Below are 23,157 nucleotides of genomic sequence, written 5' to 3'. Positions count from 1 at the left end.
TGTTTTTAATAACCCTCGACACATAAGCAGGGCTTCCCAGGTGGCACTAGTGGTAAAGAACCTGCCTGCCAATGTAGGAGACATAAGAGACATAGGTTTTATTCCTGGCTCAGGAAGATCCCCTGGAGAAGGGCATGGCAACCCACTGCGGCATGCTTGACCAGAGAATCCCATGGACAGAGGAGCCTGGTGGGCTACAGTCCATGGGGTCGCAGAATTGGACATGACTGAAACAACTTAGCACAACACATAACCAGTCTCAAGCAGACTAGTGAGTGACTAGTTTTGAGGACTTTGAGAGCAGAGAATTCAAGGTTCTCAGAATTTGGGACTCCTGCTCTGTAGCTGAGTAGCTGCATTGATTCTTGCTCCACAGAGAGGCTAGCTATAGAATCAAGCCCCCAAAGATGCAATTTCCACATTCCCTTCAAGAGCTAAGTTTGTGACACCTTGAATGATCTAAGGAGTTGAGTATGATTTAAAAACAAACAAACAGAAAACCCCACTTGATTAAAACATTTTTTACAACTGTTTTACAAGTTGTCAGTATCAAAACATTAAATTCCCAGTAGTAATCTGCAATCTACTATGCAAAGAACATACAGTAAAAACCTGTAAGAAAAACCCTTACATGTCCACCTGATGATAGGCTAAATAAACTGTAAAACCTTTAGATACTGCAGACTACTGGGGCAGATTGAGTAACTGTCTTCTTATCATAACCTCATATACCTCTGGGCTTCCCAGGTGGCTCTAGTGGTAAAGAATCCACCTGCCATTGTAGGAGACACAGGTTCAATTCCTGGGTCAGAAAGATCCCCCAGAGGAGAAAACGGCAACCGCCTCCACAGCATTCTTGCCTGGAAAATTCCATGGACAGAGGAGCCTGGTGGGCTATAGTCTATGGGGCTGCAGAGAGTCAGACATGACTGAGCGACTAAGCACGCACAGCACACCTATACTTTTACCTTCTGCTTTATAACTGCTGTGCTTTGCACTGTGGGCAGAGTCAGCTCCCCATTTGACGAACACTGTGCTTGCTCAGGTGAACTTGTTCTGATGAATGTACAGTTAGGTCTAAAGATGTCTCCATGCTTTGGCTTGTCTTGTGTTTCCGCCACTTGTTAAAGGTGGGCATTTGGATAACAACATGAATAGGCAGTATTTGCAAATGCTGAAAAAAGCCACAGGTCCCTAAGGGTATACACTAAAAAGTAAGCATCTTCTTTACCCTCATCCTCAACCATCCAGGTCCCTCCCCAGAGGAATTTGGTACCCTCGAGATTCCAAATATTACCAAGTCAAATAGCGGTATTTATTGAGTCAGAACCAAGGCCAGGGGGTAGGAGCTACTGGATCAGGCTGGAAAAAGTCCTTCCCGAGGAAAATCTGACTCTCTTATTTGAGGATGCACTATTTATAATCTGAGAGTCCAGCTGCTTGTAGGCAGACCTATAAAGGACTTATTACTGTAGAACCAAGCTACAAAAGAATTTGTCATTTAAACTTAAGAATTCACTGTTTCCAAAATTTGCTTAAGGTTACTTTAGGGTATACTTGAAAAATCAGATAGGGGATTGCTTCGTGGCCTAAAGCAGGTAGCAAATAAACACACAGTTGGCATTTCAACAAAATTTTCTCTCCTTTAGAGACAGAGCATGCCAAGTAAGAACCACAATAAAAGAAATCTTAATTTTCATCTACTTACAGCAATAGATAAGCTAACTGTTCTTCCATTCTAACTTTCAGTTCAGTCACTCGGTCGTGTCTGACTCTTTGCGACCCCATGAATCGCAGCACACCAGGCCTCCCTGTCCATCACCAACTCCCAGAGTTCACTCAGACTCATGTCTATTGAGTCGGTGATGCCATCAAGCCATCTCATCCTCTGTCATCCCCTTCTCCTCCTGCCTTCAATCATCAGGGTCTTTTCAAATGCATCAGCTCTTCGCATCAGGTGGCCAAAGTATTAGAGTTTCAGCTTCAACGTCAGTCCTTCCAATGAATATTCAGGACTGATTTCCTTTAGGATTGATTGGTTGGATCTCCTTGCAGTCCATGGGACTTTATTGGGACTCAAACTAAAATTTTTAAATTGAGCTCAAATGGTAACTTTTATGTTTAATTTGTACCACAGATGGACTGAACTTGGTATTTTCATCTGCAAGAATATTTAAACCTTTAATTTTCTCCTAAACAGGTAATGAAATGAACAAAACAATCAGTGTCAAATTTAGAAATTTATTTACAAAAGTTAATTATTTTTGCTTTTAAAAAACAATTATTCAATTCATGAAGAGTAACCAAAAACAAATCTCATCAAAATGTATTACAACAGTCTTTCACAGAATCAATAGCTTTTTAAAAAACCATCAGTGAATACTTTAATATAAAACCACAGTGTAAAAAATAGAAATTTTAATTCTAGTGACTAGACTGAAAGCCGATAAATAATCTTCTTCAAAGGGAAAAAGTACTTAAGGGGAAAAAAAACAGTGTAACATGTGTAAAGCCGGAAATTTAAATATCAGTTTAGTTCCTCATTGCTAACATGGCATTTATATCCCAGATGAGATTTCGTAATTGATCCATAATTTGCTTCAGCTGTTGATTCTTCTGTTTGAGTTTCTGCAGAAACAAAAGAATTTATCAAAAAATGTTTCATGAAGTACAGACCATGAAGATATAAGATTAAAATGTCATTAAGTCAGAACTCTAATGAACCAGACAGAAATTAAGCTAAACACTTCCTTAAGGCAAGGTAGGAATACGAAATGGCACCCACTCCAGTATTCTTGCCTGGAAAATTCCATGGACAGAGGAGCCTGGTGGGCTACAGTCCACAGGGTCCCAAAGAGTCAGACATGACTGAGGGACTAAGCACGCACTTCCTTAAGGCAGAAGGTCTCAATACTTTTCTGGCCGCAAACATCCACTGAAAGGCATAATAAATTCTAATTCGGCCTACAGAGCCTATGGCTCCAGCCCCCTACCTCCTTTTCCTCCTCCACTCGAACCACCAAAGAAAATAAGCTAAAATATTCAATTATAAGACCTAAGCATATAGGTTTCCACAAGGCAGTGTAGCTTAATGGTTAAGAACACAAGCCCTAAAGCCTGGGTTCTCTGGGTTTACGCTCACCTCCTTCACTAGGTAAATATTACTTAATCTCTCTGTGCGTCAGCTTCCACAACACAAAAATGGGGATAATAACTGAACGTATTTCATAAGGGTTGTTATAAAGAGTAAAAGACCTGATTCACATCAAGTGTTAGCAGTGCACCTAGCATACAAGTAAGTGAAAGTGAATGAAAAGTCAAAGTGTTAGTTGCTCAGTTGTGTCGGACTCTTTGAGACCCCATAGACAACAGCCTGCCAGGCTCCTCTGTCCATGTGATTCTCCATGCAAGAATACTGGAGTGGGTAGACGTAAGCATTCAACAAATGTTACTGGTAGGCACAGAACATAAACTGTCAATAGAGAATATAAAGTATAATAAAAATGCAATTTATCCTTCAAACATGTGGCAGAAGTCACTACTTTCTCTAAGCACGAAGTGCAATCTACTTCTAATTCTGAAAAGTGAAGACAGGATGCCACAGCCCCGATAGAATCTTCTTCATAACTGAGATTTGCTGGATGCCCTGAATGCACATAGAATGTGTCTGTTATCTCCAGATCTGGCTCTCTAACAGGCCACAGTTTATCAACTTCTTATTAAGCATCTTTTCTTCAAATCGTATGTAGTAAATGTCTGTGTAGATAAAACAAGATCAAAACAGAGAATTTCAAAGTGTTCACTAGTTATTATGATAATCATTACTGTTAAGTGACCTCTTGGAAATATTACGTTTGGAAGTAATATAGTTAGTTAGATAATTTTAAAGACACTACATTAAAATACCTCTAGATTAAGTCATACATGTTCATTATAAGGAGACCTAGAAATCTTAATTTTGATTTATTAAAGAGCAAACTGAGATTAAATAAATTGTTCATATTCTATCTAGAGTCAGGGAACAGGAGCAAAGAAGCCAAAAGGGAGGAGGAAGAAATTCCTATTGGTATTCAACTTCTTGAAAGGCCAAGTTTGGTGAAAGAAGCTTAGTGATCACATTTTCAGTATTCATTAAGAAGTAACTGGAAGTAATAAAATTATATTAATGAGTGGTTAAAAAGAGACTTTCAAATCAGTATCAAAACAGAGGTTACAGATGGCTCCCACAATGGTTTCATCAATGGAATAAATGCTACTTTAAAGAATACTCACTTGGAAGTATAAATTCTGATATTAAAAAATTTAGCTTCATTAACTCAAAAAATAAAGATAACTAAAAAACGGTAGGATATTTTCAAGGTAATACTCAACTTTGGGGAACAGTAAAAATTTTTTATTTAAAGAATGCCATATTATAAGGCATTAGGATAGTTTGTCTCAAAGAGACCACTAAGTTTTAAATTAAAAAAAATTAGCATACAACTAAAAAATACCTGGGGCCAAAACACATCATGAAAATATCAACACCAAAGCTGACAGCTATGCTTATTAGTGGTTAAACTGTAAATAAATTTTCATGACATGATACAGGATTTAATATATACAATCTTGCCACTGATTGGTTTTAACAGAGGTTGACAGCTGCTATTATCAAAATCCATCAGCTGTGCCTAATTTGTTACATTAACAGGTGAATGTGTAAGTAGAGTACTTAAAAAATGTTTATGCTAAGTAATACTGTGTAATTTAATATTCACCCAAAAGCTGTGACAATTGATCAAAGCAGTCTGTCCTCTGTATCCATGGTTCTGCATCTTTAGATGCAGTCAGCTGCAGATTGTGCAGTACCGTAGTATTTTATTGACAAAAATCTGCATGTAAGCGGACCTGCACTATCCAGACCTGTGTTGGTCAAGGCACAACTGTGGTTGAAAAATCAAACCAATTAATTTCGACTTTTAATAGCATCTGTGTAATTATGTAATTAAATTGTTGTTTAGTCGCTCAGTCATGTCTGACTCTCTTGTGACCCCATGGACTACAGCCTGTCCATGGGACTCCCTAGGCAAGAATACTAGAGTGGGTTGCCATTTCCTTCTCCAGGGGATCTTCTCAACCCAGGGACTGAACCCACATCTCCTACATTGGCAGGCAGATTCTTTACCACTAAGCTACCAGGGAAGCCTGTAATTAGATTAGACCAACATTTTACCATCTGAAGGTGGTTATTTCAAATAAACATTTTTCACAAAAACACTCAGGTATGTGTGCCATTAAGGCAGAAAAATATATCAATGATCATGAGTTTACTCAGTATTTTATAATTTTTCAACTATATTTTAATCTTATATTCCAGAAGGGAGGTACAAAATTTGAATAAGTAGAGGAAAGGAAAAAATAATTAGTGGCACTAATTATACATAAGATAACTTGGTTAATAGGATATGAATTATGTTTAATTCACATTTATGATGCTTTATTTAAGGAATGAGTTAAAAACCTCTTTGGGTCAAAAAATCCACTTTGGTTTTTAGCTGTTAACTTTATTCTCTTTTGCTTTTTTAAGGGGAATTTCAATTTGAGTTAACCAAAACTTAGGCCTCTCCTTTAAAAAAAAAAAAATATATATATATATTTTTTTTTTTCAAACTTTAAACTTTTTAGGATGGACCTACAGAGTGTCATTCAGAGTGAAGTAAGCCTCTCCCTTTTTTTTTTTTTATTGGTCTGTTTATCACTTAGTTCTTCAGTCTTTCCTCAAATTAGACTAACAGTTTCCAGGAAGTAAGAGAGAGCCATGAGGCCAATCAAATGAATACTTCTCCTGCCTCTCAAGAGAAGATACATTCTCTCTAAATTCTCTTTAAAATTTTTTCCAGTGGAAATATAGGGCTAAGCTTTAAATCTGTTTAATTTAAAACATTTAATGGATTCTTTCCTTTTTGTAATAATTTTCAGTTCAATACCATGTTAATGAAACAAGTTTTACCCCAAAGCCAGAAGCACATACAACAGCAAATTCAACAGATTCAAATGGTTTAATCAAAATCAAAAAGCGTTCTCAAATGCCTGAAGTAGAAATGGGAACAGAATTTAAAATATGGGCTTTTATTCCAAAAATAGATAAACCTTCAGAAATACTATTTTGTGTATTGAAATAAACTTACTGCAGATAAACACTGTGGACTAAACACGTATTTCTTTTTTTTCTCAAACCCTAATAAAATGGCAGGAGGGGAATGAAAAGGCTATAAATTCATATGGAGAAAAATGATCAGAAAGGAGACAATAGTAGATGCCAGGTGGCACATTTTAAGGTGGGGCATAGAAGGGGTATAGTAAATGAGAGGAATGGTAAATGAATGGGAGGAAACCACTGTCCCACCCAGAAGGATGCCCCTGAGAATGGCTGATCTCCATGGAGGCAGGTGCCATGGCAAAGTCTGCTGTGAGGCCTGGGGACGGAAGCTGGAGGGGAAGAGCTACAGAAACAAGCAAGAGCCTAGGCTGCTCATTCCTACTCCTCACCAACACGGGACTGAGTCCCCTCTCCAGACTTCCGTACCCACTCCCCCTTTCAGGGAACCAGGTTTGTTTCTTATGAACCGAATAGCTGGGGATTCAGGGATTCAGTACCACCAGCACAGCAGAAAGCAAGAAGACAAGAGACTATCCCTCTGTGTAGGACACTGGAAGATTCTGAACAGCCCTAAAGAAAAAAATGTCAGTAAAAGATCCTTGGGGATCCTCCAAAGAAAAAAGCCAGCTTGTTTCCAATCTTGCTATGATGAAGGCCAATTCACAAAGCCTATGATTAGTGTCTTAGTGCCTCACTCCCAAATAGAAACGCCTCATGTTTAAGCATCTGATGCTCCACAGATCTTTGATCCTCCATCTACAAAGACAACAAAACGTAATAGACAAACTATGGCACGTGACCTGTTTTTGTAAGGCCTGTGAACTAAGGATGGTTTTTACATCAGAACAAGGCTTTTTGTCTCACAAAGCCTAAAAATATTTATAACTAGGCTCTTTAAAATCTACCAAATGCCATATGAGGAGATTATGGAAGAACACCTTCTAATTCCTGAGGGAAATTAATTTACAACATATAATTTTATATCCAACCAAACAATCATCTGGACAGATACACAAAGACTAAAAACTTAAGTCCCTGCATTTCTCCTGAAGAAGCCACTGATGTATGAACCTTACAAACAAGGGAGGAAATAAACCAAGAAAGAGGAAGATGGAAGACTGAGGAGATAGTAAAATTAACTGAAGAGGTGAAGGAAAGGCCCCAGGACAGTAGTTGAATACCAGGCTTAGTGAGCATTCAATTCAGACCTAGCAAGATGGTCCCAGCAAGAAGGAGGACTCTGGGGGCAGGGTGGAATTGGGGGAACAAACCTGTAAGTCATCTGATAATTTGATGCTGGAAAGTTGGAAAACAGTACTGAGCTGCTCCCACAGATCCATAAAGAACTAATCAAAAATTTTCAAAATTACAGAACTATTAACTCTAGGAAAACAAAAAATTGTTCCAGGAAATATAACTCTGGTTTCCTATGTGGTTTAGCAATAAACAGTATCTATGTGCCATAATAATACAAACACAGAATATTTACTGAATCCCAATTATGACATAACCACACTGAAACAACTGGGGAAAGGAAAGAGGTAGGTGGGTCCTAGACAGAGACCATAAAGAGACCTACATCCAAATGTGGAGAAAAACATATCAAATGCTTTGTATCAATTATATCCTTATCTTAAAATTCACAAAATTCTAGCTAGTAAGAGTGTTTTGATTACACACTGTCAAGGAATGACTATATTCTGATTATTTGAAAAGAAAGTGAAAGTGAAGTCGCTCAGTCGTGTCTCTTTGCGGTCCCATGAACTGTAGCCCACCAGACTCCTCCATAGAATAGGCTATTTCAAAACCATATTAGAAAAAGGGAGAAACTTAGAGAAATAGGAAGTGTAATGAAACTTATCTTTAGAGAAATGATCTCATTCTGGAGCTTTTCTCTCCCCTGCCCCACCAAAATATCATAATATCTTCTAGGTTAGAGAACAAACTATATTTAAGTCACACATAGCATTACGAAATCAAAGTAATCATCACACACAATGGTGTTTCATTTACCTATACATTTCATTCTATAACTAACATCCTTACTACAGAGAAAAATAATAGGATATATCCATTGTGAATTAATATATAAGATTATCAACCTTAACATAAAACACTTAATATATGGATGTCTCATCTCTGGACTACCAAACACCACTTACTCTTCAAGATCTAACTTAAAAGTTTCCCCTCCTAATCCCTACTGTAAATTCTTTATGCTTATTACTGTCAAATTTGCTGTAAATATTCTTAATGTATAGTTTACCTCATAAAATTTTCTTAAATGTTATTTTAGAAAAATCTTTTTTTCTGAGTTTTTATATATATTTTTCTTTTAGTTTTCTAGTATTTTGTTTTACAAGTCTTATTTTCAACTGTGAAATTCATTTTGACACATGGTATAATGTAAAAACTAGCTAAAATTTCCCCAAAGTGTCTATTTTTAAAGACTAATTTTCCACATAATCCCTCTTATGTCATATTAAATTGTCACATATTAATATAATAGTAAAACAGTTTTTCTGAATATTATTTCACTAATCTGTCTGTATAATCATAAGGGATTTGATTTAGGTCATACCTGAATGGTCTAGTGGTTTTCCCTACTTTTCTTCAATTTAAGTCTGAATTTGGCAATAAGGAGTTTGTGATCTGAGCCACAGTCAGCTCCCGGTCTTGTTTTTGCTGACTGAGTAGAGCTTCTACACCTCTGGCCGCAAAGAATGTAATCAATCTGATTTCAGTATCGACCATCTGGTGATGTCCACGTGTAGAGTCTTCTCTTGTGTTGTTGGAAGAGGGTGTTTGCTATGACCAGTGCGTTCTCTTAGCAAAACTCTTAGCCTTTGCCCTGCTTTTTTCTGTACTCCAAGGCCAAATCTGCCTGTTACCCCAGGTATTTCTTGACTTCCCACTTTTGCATTCCAGTCCCCTATAATGAAAAGGACATCTTTTTTGGGTGTTAGTTCTAGAAGGTCTTGTAGGTCTTCATAGAACAGTTCAACTTCAGCTTCTTCAGCATTACTAGTCAGGGCATAGACTTGGATTACTGTGATATCGAATGGTTTGCCTTGGAAATGAAAAGAGATCATTCTGTCGTTTTTGAGATTGCATCCAAGTATTGCATTTTGGACTCCTGTTGACTATGATGGCTACTCCATTTCTTCTAAGGGATTCTTGCCCACAGTAGTAGATATAATGGTCATCTGAGTTAAATTCACCCATTCCAGTCCATTTTAGTTTGCTGATTCCTAAAATGTCGATATTCACTCTTGCCATCTCCTGTTTGACCACTTCCAATTTGCCTTGATTCATGAACCTAACATTCCAGGTTCCTATGCAATATTGCTCTTTACAGCATCGGACCTTGCTTCTATCACCATTCACATCTACAAGTGGATGGTGATTTTGCTTTGGCTCCATCTCTTCATTCTTTCTGAACTATGGATGGAGGTTCATGACACAGTACAGGAGATAGAGATCAAGACCATCCCCAAGAAAAAGAAATGCAAAAAAGCAAAATGGCTGTCTGAGGAGGCCTTACAAATAGCTATGAAAAGAAGAGAAGCAAAAAGCAAAGGAGAAAAGGAAAGATATACCCATTTGAATACAGAGTTCCAAAAAATACCAAAGAGAGATAAGAAAGCCTTCCTCAGCGATCAATACAAAGAAATAGAGGAAAACAATAGAACGGGAAAGACTAGCGATCCCTTCAAGAAATTTAGATACCAAGGGAACATTTCATGCAGAGATGCGCTCAATAAAGGATATAAATGGTATGGACCTAACAGAAGCAGAAGATATTAAGAAAAGGTTGCAAGAATACACAGAAGAACCATACAAAAGAGATCTTCACGACCCAGATAACCACGATGGTGTGATCACCGACCTAGAGCCAGACATCCTGGAATGTGAAGTCAAGTGGGCCGTAGGAAGCATCACTATGAACAGAGGTAGTGGAGGTGATGGAATTCCAGTTGAGCTATTTCAAATCCTAAATGATGATGCTGTCAAAGTGCTGCACTCAATATGCCAGCAAATTTGGAAAACTCAGCGGTGGCCACAGGACTGGAAAATGTCAGTTTTCATTCCAATGGATGTGAGAGTTGGACTATAAAGAAAGCTGAGCGCCGAAGAATTGATGCTTTTGAACTGTGGTGTTGGAGAAGACTCTTGAGAATCCCTTGGACTGCAAGGAGATCCCACCAGCCCATTCTAAAGGAAATCAGCCCTGAATATTCATTGGAAGGACTGATGTTGAAGCTGAAACTCCCAATACTTTGGCTACCTGATGTGAAGAACTGAATCATTGGAAAAGACCCTGATGCTGGAAAAGATTGAAGGTGGGAGGAGAAGGGGATGACAGAGGATGAGATGGTTGGATGGCATCACCAACTCAATGGATATAAGTTTAAGTGATGGACAGGGAGGCCTGGCATGCTGAAGTCCACAGGGTCACAGAGTCAGACACAACTGAGCGACTGAACTGAATCTGTCTGTTCTTATGCCAGGATTTCACACTTACTGTTTTTATAATGTGCTTCATCTAACATTTTAATTTTTGAAGCAGAGTCTGTTCATTTTATTACTCTTACTGGAATTTTTTTTTATTATATACGTTTGAGTATGCTCTCAAGGAAAAAAGTTCCAATTTTTTATTTGTTTTTTGATTGGTATTGCACTAAAATCTTACTATTTTGTGCAATTTCAAGAGAATTCACATTTGTACTTGGAGTGTTGCTAACACTATTCTGTAAAGCAATTATCCTTGAATTAAAAAAATAAATAACTATGAAATAATCAAGACTGGCATTTTTAGAGTAGTTATTGCCCATGTAAGAATGTCATGTGTTTTTTCAGCTGTTCAAAATTTCTTTATGAGTCTGGCAAAGGGTTTATGAATTCTGTTTATCTTTTCAAAGTACCAGCTTTTAGTTTCATTCATCTTTGCAACTGTTTTCTTTGTCTCTATTTCATTTATTTCTGCTCTGATCTTTGATTTATTTCCTTCTACTAACTTTAGGTTTTATCTGATCTTTCTCTAGTCATTTTAGGTGTAAGGTTAGGTTCTTTATTTGGGATTTTTCTTGGGAAGGGACAGTTAGGGAGTTCGCGTTAGACATGTATACACTTTTGTATTTAAAATGGATAACAAAAAGGACCTACTGTACAGCACATGGAATTCTGCTCAATGGTATGCGGCAGCCGGAATGGGAGGGCAGTTTGGAGGAGAATGGATACATGTGTAAGTATGGCTGAGTCCCTTTGCTGTTCACCTGAAACTATCATAATATTGTTAATCAGCTATACTCCAATATAACATAAAAAGTTTTACCAAAAAAATCCTTTTATATATACTAAGTTTAGTCTCATATATTATGGAAATACTAACAACTTAATATTTGTTGTTGCAATTGTGAATAGGATCTTATAATCTAACTGGTTTATGACATTATAGGAAAATGGTATAAATCTTTAAGCTCTTTTATCAAATACTTATTGCTTCTACTTGTTAATCAGTGAGCTGCTTTGAGCTTCAGAAGCTTAAGCTATAATGTTATGTACTACCTTAATAAACTTAACAAATTTTTATATAATATTATAACTTCTGTTTCATAAAGTTTGTTTCACTGGCTATAATTTCTAAAATAGCATCAAACACAGTAGTATAAGGCATCTTATTTTCTGCCTGTTTTTAATATGACTGGAGAAGGAAATGGCAATCCACTCCAGTATTCTTGCCTGGAGAATCCCGTGGACAGAGGAGCCTGGTGGGCTGCTGTCCATGGGGTCGCACAGAGTCGGACACGACTGAAGTGACTTAGCAGCAGCAGCAGCAATATGACTAGTTTTGTATTTCATTTCTATGAAAAATGTTGGCTACATATCTGAAATAAAAAGTTTTTTTTTAAAGACTATCACATTAATAATTGTAAGCATTCTTTGAGTCCTCAACATTTGAAGTCTATCAAATGTCTTCTGCTGCTGCTGCTGCTAAAATTTTTTTTCAGTTTAGCCTACAGACCTTATATAAGTAAACTAAGTCTTCCTCCTCTACCTCAGAAAACCCTCTTTGGCTGTGGTAGATTAATTAATGTCCTGATGAATTCTATTAACTAGCATTAGGAATTTCAGGAGTGAGGCAGGAGGTGGGGGCACTTATTTGTAAGTAAAGCACCAAGACTGGTAGTTTTATTTTGTGTGCTATTTGTTAGCCACGCTTCTATCCCAGAATGGACCGACAACATCCCTTATTTCCCTATGCTTCAAGAGAACTATCTGAACATTATCTTCTGAACTTCTGAAAGTAATCAGCATTAAATTCAAGTTAGGAACTTTTGTGGGGTGAAGGGTAGGATGGGGTAGTGCTTTGATAACTCTCAGTTTCTTATTCAGCTGTTGAGACATTCACATCTCCTACTTGTAAAGTATTATCATTTGCTGCTCCTAACATGCTGTAACCTAGAGAGCTACAATTCTGCCTAGAGAAGAAAATGTAAATGGGCTGTGACAGAGCGCCTATGAGGCCTTTCTACGAGCTTTACTGCCTGAATTCTGTGATCTTCTGACTAACCAGATGGCATTTCTGTTTACCTCTGAGTTTTGAGTTGTAATCTGCTGCTGCTGCTAAGTCGCTTCAGTCATGTCCGACTCTGTGCGACCCCATAGGCAGCAGCCCATGAGGCTCCCGTCCCTGGGATTCTCCAGGCAAGAATACTGGAGTGGGTTGCCATTTCCTTCTCCAATGCATGAAAGTGAAAAGTGAAAGCCAAGTCGCTCAGTCGTGTCCGACTCAGTGCGACTCCATAGACTGCAGCCCACCAGGCTCTTCTGCCCATGGGATTTTCTAGGCAAGAGTACTGGAGTGGGTCGCTAGTGCCTTCTCTGGAGTTGTAATCTAACTAGGTTAAATTTGCCAAGAAACAACTTCATGTAATTCTATAATTCAAATTATGTTTTTGAGTTATATAGACTCCCTTTTAATTTTTATCAATATTCAGAAATGTAAGACATACAGACTAGCAACTCACTTTATTGACTTCAGCAATTTCTCGCCTCTCTTCACTAGCAAACCGAGGTGGGCCAGCCCGGTCATCTTTTGAGCCATCTTCTTCCACATATGGAATAAGTTGCTGAGAGTGACAGACACAAGTTAAAAGTCAAAGATATGACACACAATTTCCAATTATACTGACATAGATAATACATCTAATTAAGATAAATTTTTATACTTTTATCTTAACAGTACAAAAATATATTTTAATTCAAGTGATGGCCTAAAATAAAAGCATTAGAAGTATATATCATTTCAATGAGTTCTATACATTTGCTTTTTGGGTTTCTTTTGCAAAACAGTCCTTTTAGCAAAATTAGTTGTCACATGTAATTAAGTAATATCCTACTCAGTCAATCAGCAAATATTTAATTGGCAGACACTGGGTGAGCAGACACTGCAAAAATAATGCCAAATAAGATACAAGTCCTACCCTTAAGTACTTTATGTCCATTCAGCTAGAATAGGCTTCCTTGATCTATACTAGAAAGAAAGGAACTTCATGGACATATATAATTGTGATTTACTTGCTATTGAAGTGTCTATGTAGATTTCTAGATGTCTTATATTTGGGAGAAAGTTTTTTTGTAAGAGAAAAAGTTTATATAGCAATGAAACTTCCAGCAGAATTATAATTAAATATGTATAGATTTGTGATGACATTTGTTTGATGAAACCCCTTGTACAGTCACCAGAGACTTGTCTCTTCCATCTTATATTACCAATGCAGGAATAGGACAGAGGTAAGTAACTAGTATAACCAGTAATCAATCTAGCCAAACTTCTGTGAATTCTTGGGACAAATATAAATTTGCCTACATCCACAACTACTTTCTTCCTTTCCTCTCTCCAAATGCGGACAGTGGTCCTTCATCTCAAATACATTTAGTCTTCATTCCTGTACACTGATTCCTCTGCCCTCCCGACTTCATTATTTATTTCCCCTGACCTCACCTGACTGTTTTCTTCCATTTTCATCTAAACAAGTTCTCCCATTTGGAAGGGGCGGGGTGGGGGGTGGTGGGGGGGAACCCAAACTCTATCCCTCCTACCACCTACTTCTTCTTTTGTTTTTAGTCTAAGCTTCTTGAAAGATGGATATCCACTTTTTGGCTTCAGTTCCTTACCTCCTGTTTAATCTTCAGCTCACTGTGATCTGACTTCTGTTGCTATCTTTCTACCAAAGCTCTGACCAAATATACCAACAGTTTTCCTCTAGCAAAATCTGCTGGACAGTTTTCATTCCTTATTTTCCTTGACTTTTCTGCAGCCTCTGTCAGAGTCCACTATATTTCTGACCCTCCACATCTGACCACTTTTTTTTCAGGCTGTATTGCAGTTTACTCTTTGTCTGTTCACCCCATACATGCTGATCACTCAAATAAGAAAGCACTGACGACATGGAACTGTTCTTTATATAGAGTGAGAGAACATCTAACCCCACTCTCTGCCACCAGCTACCTCTGGTGGCAGAGATTATCACTTGTCAACAGGAAAGGACCACCTATAAAAATAACCGTATACCTGATTAACTAAAATATACCTACGATCCAATATTAAACTTAAAGAAATATATTTAAAACTAGAGTGATTCTACTAAGATAATTTAATAATGATGAAAATGGTCATAACCTTTTATCCATAAAGAACTTACATGAAAACCACTGTAAAAGTATTTTACAATACTATTAAAATGTCTACTAAGACATCATGCACTGACTTAATTAAAATGAGACACTGACAGCAATAATATAAGTGCCACAGATAATCTCCGATAATCTCCCCCAACAACAAAAATTCACCATCAGCCTGGATGCTAAAGTCTGCAAGAAATTATCAACATGAAAAGACAGTTCTATATATATATACACACACACATATATCTCACAATTTAATCTTTTCTAGTCAAAAGTGAAACCAGTATGATCAAAATCTGAAAATACTGTGAAAATAGAAGAGAAAAAGGGAAAAAATTACAAATGTCCTAAGACTCTTACATTCACCCTCCCTCGACCACTAAAACTTGCCTCTACTGGAATCGGATCCATCCCTCCGCAGTTTTCATTGCATTTATCATAGACCAATCTCAGCTTCCTGAAGAGAATAGAAAGTTGGCGAAGGTGATCCTGTAGTTTTGCTAACCGGTCTTGGTATGTTCCAGTATGGTAAGTGACACCATTTGGCAGCTTCTCGGACAAAAACCCAGAAACAAAAAGTAATAAAAATCAAGATTTTCTTTAAGCAAAGCTAACGAACAGAAACAATCTTTGAGCAATGCATAAAAGCAAGCTGTTCCTCACAATGAATCAAGTGCAACTTTAAGAATTTAACAGTAATACATGCTCATTTATTAATTAGCTCCTTAGCATACTGTCAAGCAGTTCTACAAGACTTTGTGATAAGCCTTTCTGATCAGTTGAAATGCTTTCTGCCTCTAACTTTTGATTATATTTATACCATAGCTTTGTATTATAACTAAAAAGAATACACAATTTTAATATCACTTAAGATAATGTAAAAGCAGCAAGGTGCTGAACTCAACCAGGAGCTGAATTCAAACAACTCAAAATACAATTTTAAGAAAAAGAAGAAGAAAAGGAAAAAAATGAAGATAGGACTTTTCAGTAGAAGAAAAAGAAGAGTATGCTGCCGTTGTTGCAAAAATAATCTCAAGATACCTTAACTATTATAATTAAGATGTTCTGGGCATGCATTAAAACATAAAGCTGTCACCAAAAGTTTTACTTTAAAAGAAATCAATAGCAGGTGATATATAGTAACAAATCAATCTGTACTTGAATATTATTAATAAATTATTGCAAATAACTTCTATGATCATAACTCTGTCTTGGATGCTTATATATTTTTAATTCAGGAATTTTACCAAAAGAAGCCAAAATACATACTGAAATGACAAAAATCACAGATAAATGGAAAAACTACTACTTACTTACAACTAAATGCATATTTTGTGCAGTGCTGAAACTTACAAAATCTTCCTCTCTGTGTACATCTTTACAATATTTTATTCCCACAATTTGATCTGTGAAATTATCCTAAAACTAGAATTAACAAAGTTTGTACAATGGTTTCTAGTATACAATTTCATTAAAATCACTAATTCATACACTTAGGGATTACAAAGTGACTTAAAATCAAAACTCCAAATAATGTTTAAAGCTAGAAGATCAATCCAGTCTTTTCTAAACCTCACTTCATCCTTTTTTTCTTTCCTAAACAGCTGAGGTAGGAATCAAAAAAAGCCTGATACAGTGTTCAGAGAAGAAAGAAAATAAGAGCCACTATTGTTCCAAGTAGGTAAAACCATAAGCACAGAGGGGGAAAAAAAAAAGACCAAAGGTGTATACGTAATTATACATATACAGTTATTAAAAGGTGTGAGTCAAGTTGCTCAGTCATGTCCGACTCTTTGCGGCCCCATGGACTGTAGCCTACCAGGCTCCTCCCTCCATGGGATTCTCCAGGCAAGAGTACTGGAGTGGGTTGCCATTTCCTTCTCCAATTAAAAGGTGTAATAGTTCATAAAAGATTTAACAGGAAGATAGGCTTAATAATTGATTTTCTTCTTTTATCTCACTTCTAAATTTCCTGTAATGTTATGGTTTACAATTTAAGGAGATGGATCTTTTAAAATTCTTTGAAATTAGTTTTTATAATATTAGGATTTTGGGAAATTTTCAAGCATTAAAACATTCTGAAGATGATATCTCAAAGAAAAGGGTTAAAGTATCAAAGACTGAATTAGTGAAAACAGTTTAAAGGACAAAAGCATTGAGAGTTCACCCTCCACAATACTATGTGGGATTTCTCATGATCTTTCAATTTATGAAGTTTCAAAACATTAAAAAATAAGAAAAAATTTTCAAAGGGTCACTGCTTTCTTGTTTGGGTGACAATAAGAAATATAATAATTACACTTTACATACAGAAGCAGGCTATACCTTTATTATGGTACTACATTTTTTGTACCTACATTGTAGGTACTACATACTTTGCCTATATTTTGTATTTAATAAAGACTAAAGATACTCATGATGTACTCTGCATATAAGTTAAATAAGCAGGGTGACAATATACAGCCTTGACATACTCCTTTTCCTATTTGGGACCAGTCTGTTGTTCCATGTCCAGTTCTAACTGTTGCTTCCTGACCTGCATACAGGTTTCTCAAGAGGCAGGTCAGGTGGTCTGGTATTCCCATCTCTTTCAGAATTGTCCACAGTTTATTGTGATCCACACAGTCAAAGGCTTTGGCATAGTCAATAAAGAAGAAATAGATGTTTTTCTGGAACTCTCTTGTGTTTTCCATGATCCAGTGGATGTTGGCAATTTGATCTCTGGTTCCTCTGCCTTTTCTAAAACCAGCTTGAACATCTGGAAGTTCACGGTTCATGTATTGCTGAAGCCTGGCTTGGAGAATTTTGAGCATTATTTTACTAGCTTGTGAGATGAGTGCAATTGTGCGGTAGTTTGAGCATTCTTTGGCATTGCCTTTCTTTGGAATTGGAATGAAAACTGACCTTTTCCAGTCCTGTGGCCACTGCTGAGTTTTGTGCTGGGCTTGAAGACGCACAAGCTGGAATCAAGATTGCCAGGAGAAATATTAATAACCACAGATATTCAGATGACACCACCCTTATGGCAGAAAGTGAAGAGGAGCTAAAGAGCCTCTTGATGAAAGTTAAAGAGGAGACTCACAAGGTTGGCTTAAAGCTCAACATTCAGAAAACTAAGATCATGGCATCTGGTCCCATCACTTCATGGGAAGTAGATGGGGAAACAGTGGAAACAGTGTCAGACTTTATTTTTGGGGGCTCCAAAATCACTGTAGATGGAGATTGCAACCATGAAATTAAAAGACGCTTACTCTTTGGAAGGAAAGTTATGACCAACCTAGACAGCATATTAAAAAGCAGAGACATTACTTTGCCAACGAAGGTCCATCTAGTCAAGGCTATGGTTTTTCCAGTGGTCATGTATGGATGTAAGAGTTGGACTGTGAAGAAAGCTGAGCACCAAAGAATTGATGCTTTTGAACTGTGGTGTTGGAGAAGACTCTTGCGAGTCCCTTGGACTGCAGGGAGATCCAACCAGTCGATTCTGAAGGAGATCAGCCCTGGGATTTCTTTACAAGGAATGATGCTAAAGCTGAAACTCCAGTACTTTGGCCACCTCATGCAAAGAGTTGACTCATTGGAAAAGACTCTGATGCTGGGAAGGATTGGGGGCAAGAGGAGAAGGGGACGACAGAGGATGAGATGGCTGGATGGCATCACTGACTCCATGGACGTCTCAGTGAACTCCGGGAGTTGGTGATGGACAGGGAGGCCTGGCATGCTGCAATTCATGGGGTCGCAAAGAGTCGGACACGACTGAGCGACTGATCTGATCTGATCTGATCCTTCTGGATTAATAATATAGAAGATAATTTTAAAAATTTGAAATTAAAAATGTATTAACAAATAGTTTATATGTAGTCTTGTTTGTACCACTTCTCCTCCCAGCTTTCTATAAATTAAGGAGCACACTGTTGCTTAATTTACAGCCAATTATGATATGGCCCAAAGGTTCTTAGTGAGTTAAAACACAGAATTCACAAGCACAAAGAAAAAGTTATTGTAGTCCTTACAAATTGATTTTGAATATATGTCCACATGTAATCTAGTTATTGATAGTATTTTTGAAAGAGTTCAGTTCTTTCACTGTCAGTCATGGATGTGTATTAGATCTCTGTTAATAATACAAACTGTTGATAGCAAGTTAGTATAATAAAAAGGTTAGTAGAAAAAGCTACCAGTCATATATGATGTTGAGTAAATCCTTCAAGTCTCAGTTTCCTTAATTGTAAAATAGAGATAAAAATACTTCTTAGAACTGTTCTTACAACAATGTTCCTAAGGAAAGTATTTGATAAATGTTAGCTAGTAGCTCTACTAGTCCAATACAGCAGCTTAAAAATAAATATTTGCTAAATTCTAAGAGATCATTTAATCTATTTTAATCATCTTACATTTTAATCTATATATTTTTAAAACAATTGCCAAAGATTTCATATCTCCTCTTGGATTCCCTTTTTATCTCACAGTGGCTTATTAACAGGGTCTTAAAATATTTCCATACAGTTGTATTACTTCTAGAATCAATAGGAAAAACACCCCAACCATTGTATTTAAAAAGGCAATAAAACAATCTTTAGTGCAGCTGAAATAAGAGTTCGAAAGTTCTAAGAGTCTGAGGACCTGGTTTCAAATTTACCCTACACTGACTATCACCTCTGTCACTTCACCTCTCAGAATAGAGAGGTGAATCCATAGAATCCTCATCCATAAAACAAGAATGATATCCACATCACACACTAGTAAGATAAGCCTTAAACATGGGTTAGTAAAACAGTAAAATGGTGCTGGACTGACATGATATCCAAACGCAAAAAAAAAAACAGATCTATATCTATCAGTATTTTAAAAAAGTAACTCCATGTGGATCATAGACCTAAATGTAAAACCTAAGACTATAAAACTTCAGAAGAAAACATAAGAAATCTTTGGGTTAGGCAAAGACTTCTTAGGTATGGTACCAAAACCCAAAATCTGTAAAAGGACAAATCAATAAATTGGATTCCATTAAAGTTTAAAATATCTGTTCTTCAAAAGACAATGTGAAGAGAATAAAAAGACATGCCACAGACTGGGAGAAAGTACTGATGAAACAGAAAGACATACAATTCCAAAAAAAAAAAAAAAAACCAAGGAAAAAGACAGTAACAACTACTGGCAAGGATGAGGAAACTTTTGGAAAAGTTTCTTAGAATAGTAATCAATCATTTCCCTCATAACCCAGCAATTCCACGCCTAGGCATCTACCTACTCAAGAGAAATGAAACATATGTTCACACAAACATTTGTAGCTGAACACTCAGAAGTGTTATTTATAATAGCTCCAAAGTGGATACAGACCAAATGGCCATCAACAGATACACTAATTGTGATATATTCATACAATAGAATACTGTTCAGCAATGAAAAGGAATGACCTATTGATATTTGTTGAGTGAAAGAAGCCAGATCCGCATCCCCCCTCCCCCTGCCCCCAATCATAGTGTATGATATCATGTGTAGGAAACTCTAGAAAATGCCAACTAGCTATGATGCCAGAAATCAAAAGAGAGACTGCCTGTGGACGGAAAGCCAGAAGTAAATTTAAAAGGGGCACGAGAATGTGCTCACTTCTCCACAGAGGGAACTGTGGGGTGATGGACGTTGGTTTCACAAGTACACATGCGTCAAAACTTTGAATAAATGCATTGTATTGGGAATCAGTTATACCAAAATAAAGCTGTTTAGCAAAAATGGTTAGCAGAATCTGAATTCAACTCCTTGAACCATCACAAAGTATTCTGTGGAAAAATATGAGATTAAAATAACCCAAAGAGCGTGGAGGAGTGAGGCCCACCTCTACCTTGAAAGATACGAGTTCACCTAGAGCCTACAGAACCTGGTCGAATCTAGAAAATGCGGCTTCATCCTTTTCAGAAATCCGGTCTGGAAAACATCACCTTCACATCTTGGGGACAGACACTTTATCGGGGAACACTTCTGAATGTAAATGGGGGCGACTCCATACTCGTGGATTGCCCAGGGCAGCCGCATCGACGCCGAGGGACCTCAGGTAACAAACAAGCTGCTCCTTCCCTCGCAGAAGCACCTCGCTTTCTCCAAGCACGCCCCGGAGAGGGGCCCGCCCTCCTTCCCACCTGCATGTTCCTCAGGAGCTGGAAGATCTCCATGGTGCGGTACACGATGTCTTGGACCGTTTCCTGCCCGATTCTGCAGAGCGATGCAGTGTTGACCTCTCGGGCCGCCTGCTGGGCCTGGGGCCCGGCGAAGGGCCCGGGCGCCATCCCCGACGCCGCCAGCGGAGGGGTGGACATGGCGTGGCAGCGGCGTCAGGTCAGCAGGGCTGGAGGATAGGTGTCGGGGATGTCCCCCGACGCTGCTCGACCTCAGGCCTCGGCGTAAGCAGGAGCTTGTGAGACTCGAGCGGTCTGATTTCAAAACAGCGGCCGCGACTTCCGCCACGGTGACGTGAAGCGCCGTCAGACGTCACAGGGCCCGCCCACTCGGCTGGTCCCTGGGAACTTGCGGTTCAAGGACGGCTGGGATTGGACTGGACGCGCGGGGGGTCGGATCGGACATGTTGAGCAGCCAATCACCGGGTGAACTCCAGACAGAGGGGGCGGTGCGCGGGGTGGAAGACAGGTGGGCTTTCCCACAGTTCGTTTCCCAGTCTCAGCCAGTGGTTAAAATTCTTAATAGAACTCTGAATTCGTGTTAATTTCCTTGCTGATTATTGCCTTGTCACGAGCCTACGAAGTTTGTAGTATTACTTTCCTTTCACAGCTAGAAGGCAGACTCAGAGGGGCTAGTTCGACATGTTTCGTCACAAACAACTTGCAACTGAAAACCTGAAATTTGAGTTTTTGATAGTCCAAGCTTTACTGTGACGTGATACTAATTTCCCATTTGTTGTTGTTTCCTGCTAAAAAGTCCGTTTATTTGACAAGCTTTCCTGATCACAGAAAGTATAAAATTAACACTTCTGTCTCTCATGGCACACAATTCCTCCACTTCCTTCCCTTTTCTGACTTTGGCACTATGTTATATATAATTTTCAGTCTGTCTTCTTTCTGACTTATCCTTGCCTTATTCACACAGACCAGATATCCTGGACTAAAATTCAAAGTTAGCACTGCCCAACTGTGGACAAATCACATCAGCTTCCATGTAAAAGCGTGGGAGTAACCATCAGTTCAGTCCAGTCTCTCAGTTGTGTCAGACGCTTTGAAACCACATGGACTGTGGCCAGACTTTCCTGTCCATCACCAACTTATTGAGCTTGCTCAGACTCATGTCCATCCAGTCGGTGATGCCATCCAACCATCTCATCCTCTGTTGCCTCCTCCTCCTCCTGCCTTCAACCTTTCGCAGCGTCAGGGTCTTTTCCAGTGAGTCAGTTCTTCGCGTCAGGTGGCCAAAGTATTGGAGCTTCAGCTTCGGCATCAGTCCTTCCAATAAATATTCAGGGCTGATTTCTTTTAGGACAGAATGGTTGGATCTCCTTGCAGTCCAAGAGACTCTTCAAGAGTCTTCTCCAGCACCATAGTTCAAAAGCATCAATTCTTCGGTGCTCAGCTTTCCTTATAGTCCAACTCTCACATCCATACATAATTACTGAAAAAACCATAGCTTTGACTACGTGGACCTTTGTTGGCAAAGTAATGTCTCTGCTTTTTAATATGCTGTCTAAGTTGTTCATGGGCTTCCCTAGTAGCTCAGATGGTAAAGCATCCACCTGTAATGCAGGAGACCAGGGTTCAATCCCTGGGTCAGGAAGATCCCCTGGAGAAGGAAATGGCAACCCACTCCAGTATTCTTGCTTGGAGAATCCCACGGACAGAGGAGCCTGGTGGGCTACAATCTATAGGGTCGCAAAGAGTCAGACACGACTGAGCAACTAACACACACACAAGTTGTTCATAGCTTTTCTTCCAAGGAGCAAGTGTCTTTTAATTTCATGGCTGCAGTCACCATCTGCAGTGATTTTGGAGCCCAAGAAAATAAAGTCTGTCACTGTTTCCATTGTTTCCCCATCTATTTGCATGAAGTGATGGGACCAGATGCCATGATCTTCGTTTTTTTGATGTTGAGTTTTAAGCCAACTTTTTCACTCTCCTTTTTCACTTTCAAGCAAGTTTTTTTCATTCTTCTTTGCTTTCTGCCATAAGGATGGTGTCATCTGCATATCTGAGATTATTGATATTTCTCCTGGCAATCTTGATTCCAGCTTGTGCTTCACCTAGCCGGACATTTCGCATGATGGGAAACCTTTGGGATTCTTGATAGTATTAAGTGAGATTCTGAATATAAAGTACTTATAGTTCAAA

General features: G+C 38.2%; 1 protein-coding gene across 2 annotated transcripts; it reads right to left on the bottom strand.

Moving 5' to 3' along the window:
* Positions 1-2,227: 2,227 nt before the first annotated feature.
* Positions 2,228-21,308, bottom strand: MED30 (mediator complex subunit 30). Of its 2 annotated transcripts, XM_005897250.3 has the most exons (5): positions 20,968-21,308; positions 15,221-15,379; positions 13,171-13,272; positions 11,306-11,421; positions 2,228-2,628 (listed from the first exon to the last, which is right to left on the bottom strand). In XM_005897250.3, exons 1-5 carry the CDS (start codon positions 21,142-21,144, stop codon positions 2,601-2,603), a joined length of 582 nt encoding a protein of 193 aa, XP_005897312.1. In that variant the 5' UTR covers positions 21,145-21,308; the 3' UTR covers positions 2,228-2,600. The 2 variants fall into 2 exon arrangements, with proteins under 2 accessions (XP_005897312.1, XP_005897313.1); XM_005897251.3 differs by lacking the exon at positions 11,306-11,421 and having other exon boundaries at positions 20,968-21,304.
* Between the last annotated feature and the right edge of the window lie 1,849 nt (positions 21,309-23,157).

The sequence above is a fragment of the Bos mutus genome, chromosome 14 (assembly GCF_027580195.1).
Source record: "Bos mutus isolate GX-2022 chromosome 14, NWIPB_WYAK_1.1, whole genome shotgun sequence".
Taxonomy (NCBI): domain Eukaryota; kingdom Metazoa; phylum Chordata; class Mammalia; order Artiodactyla; family Bovidae; genus Bos; species Bos mutus.
This window is presented reverse-complemented; position numbering and strand designations above follow the sequence as displayed.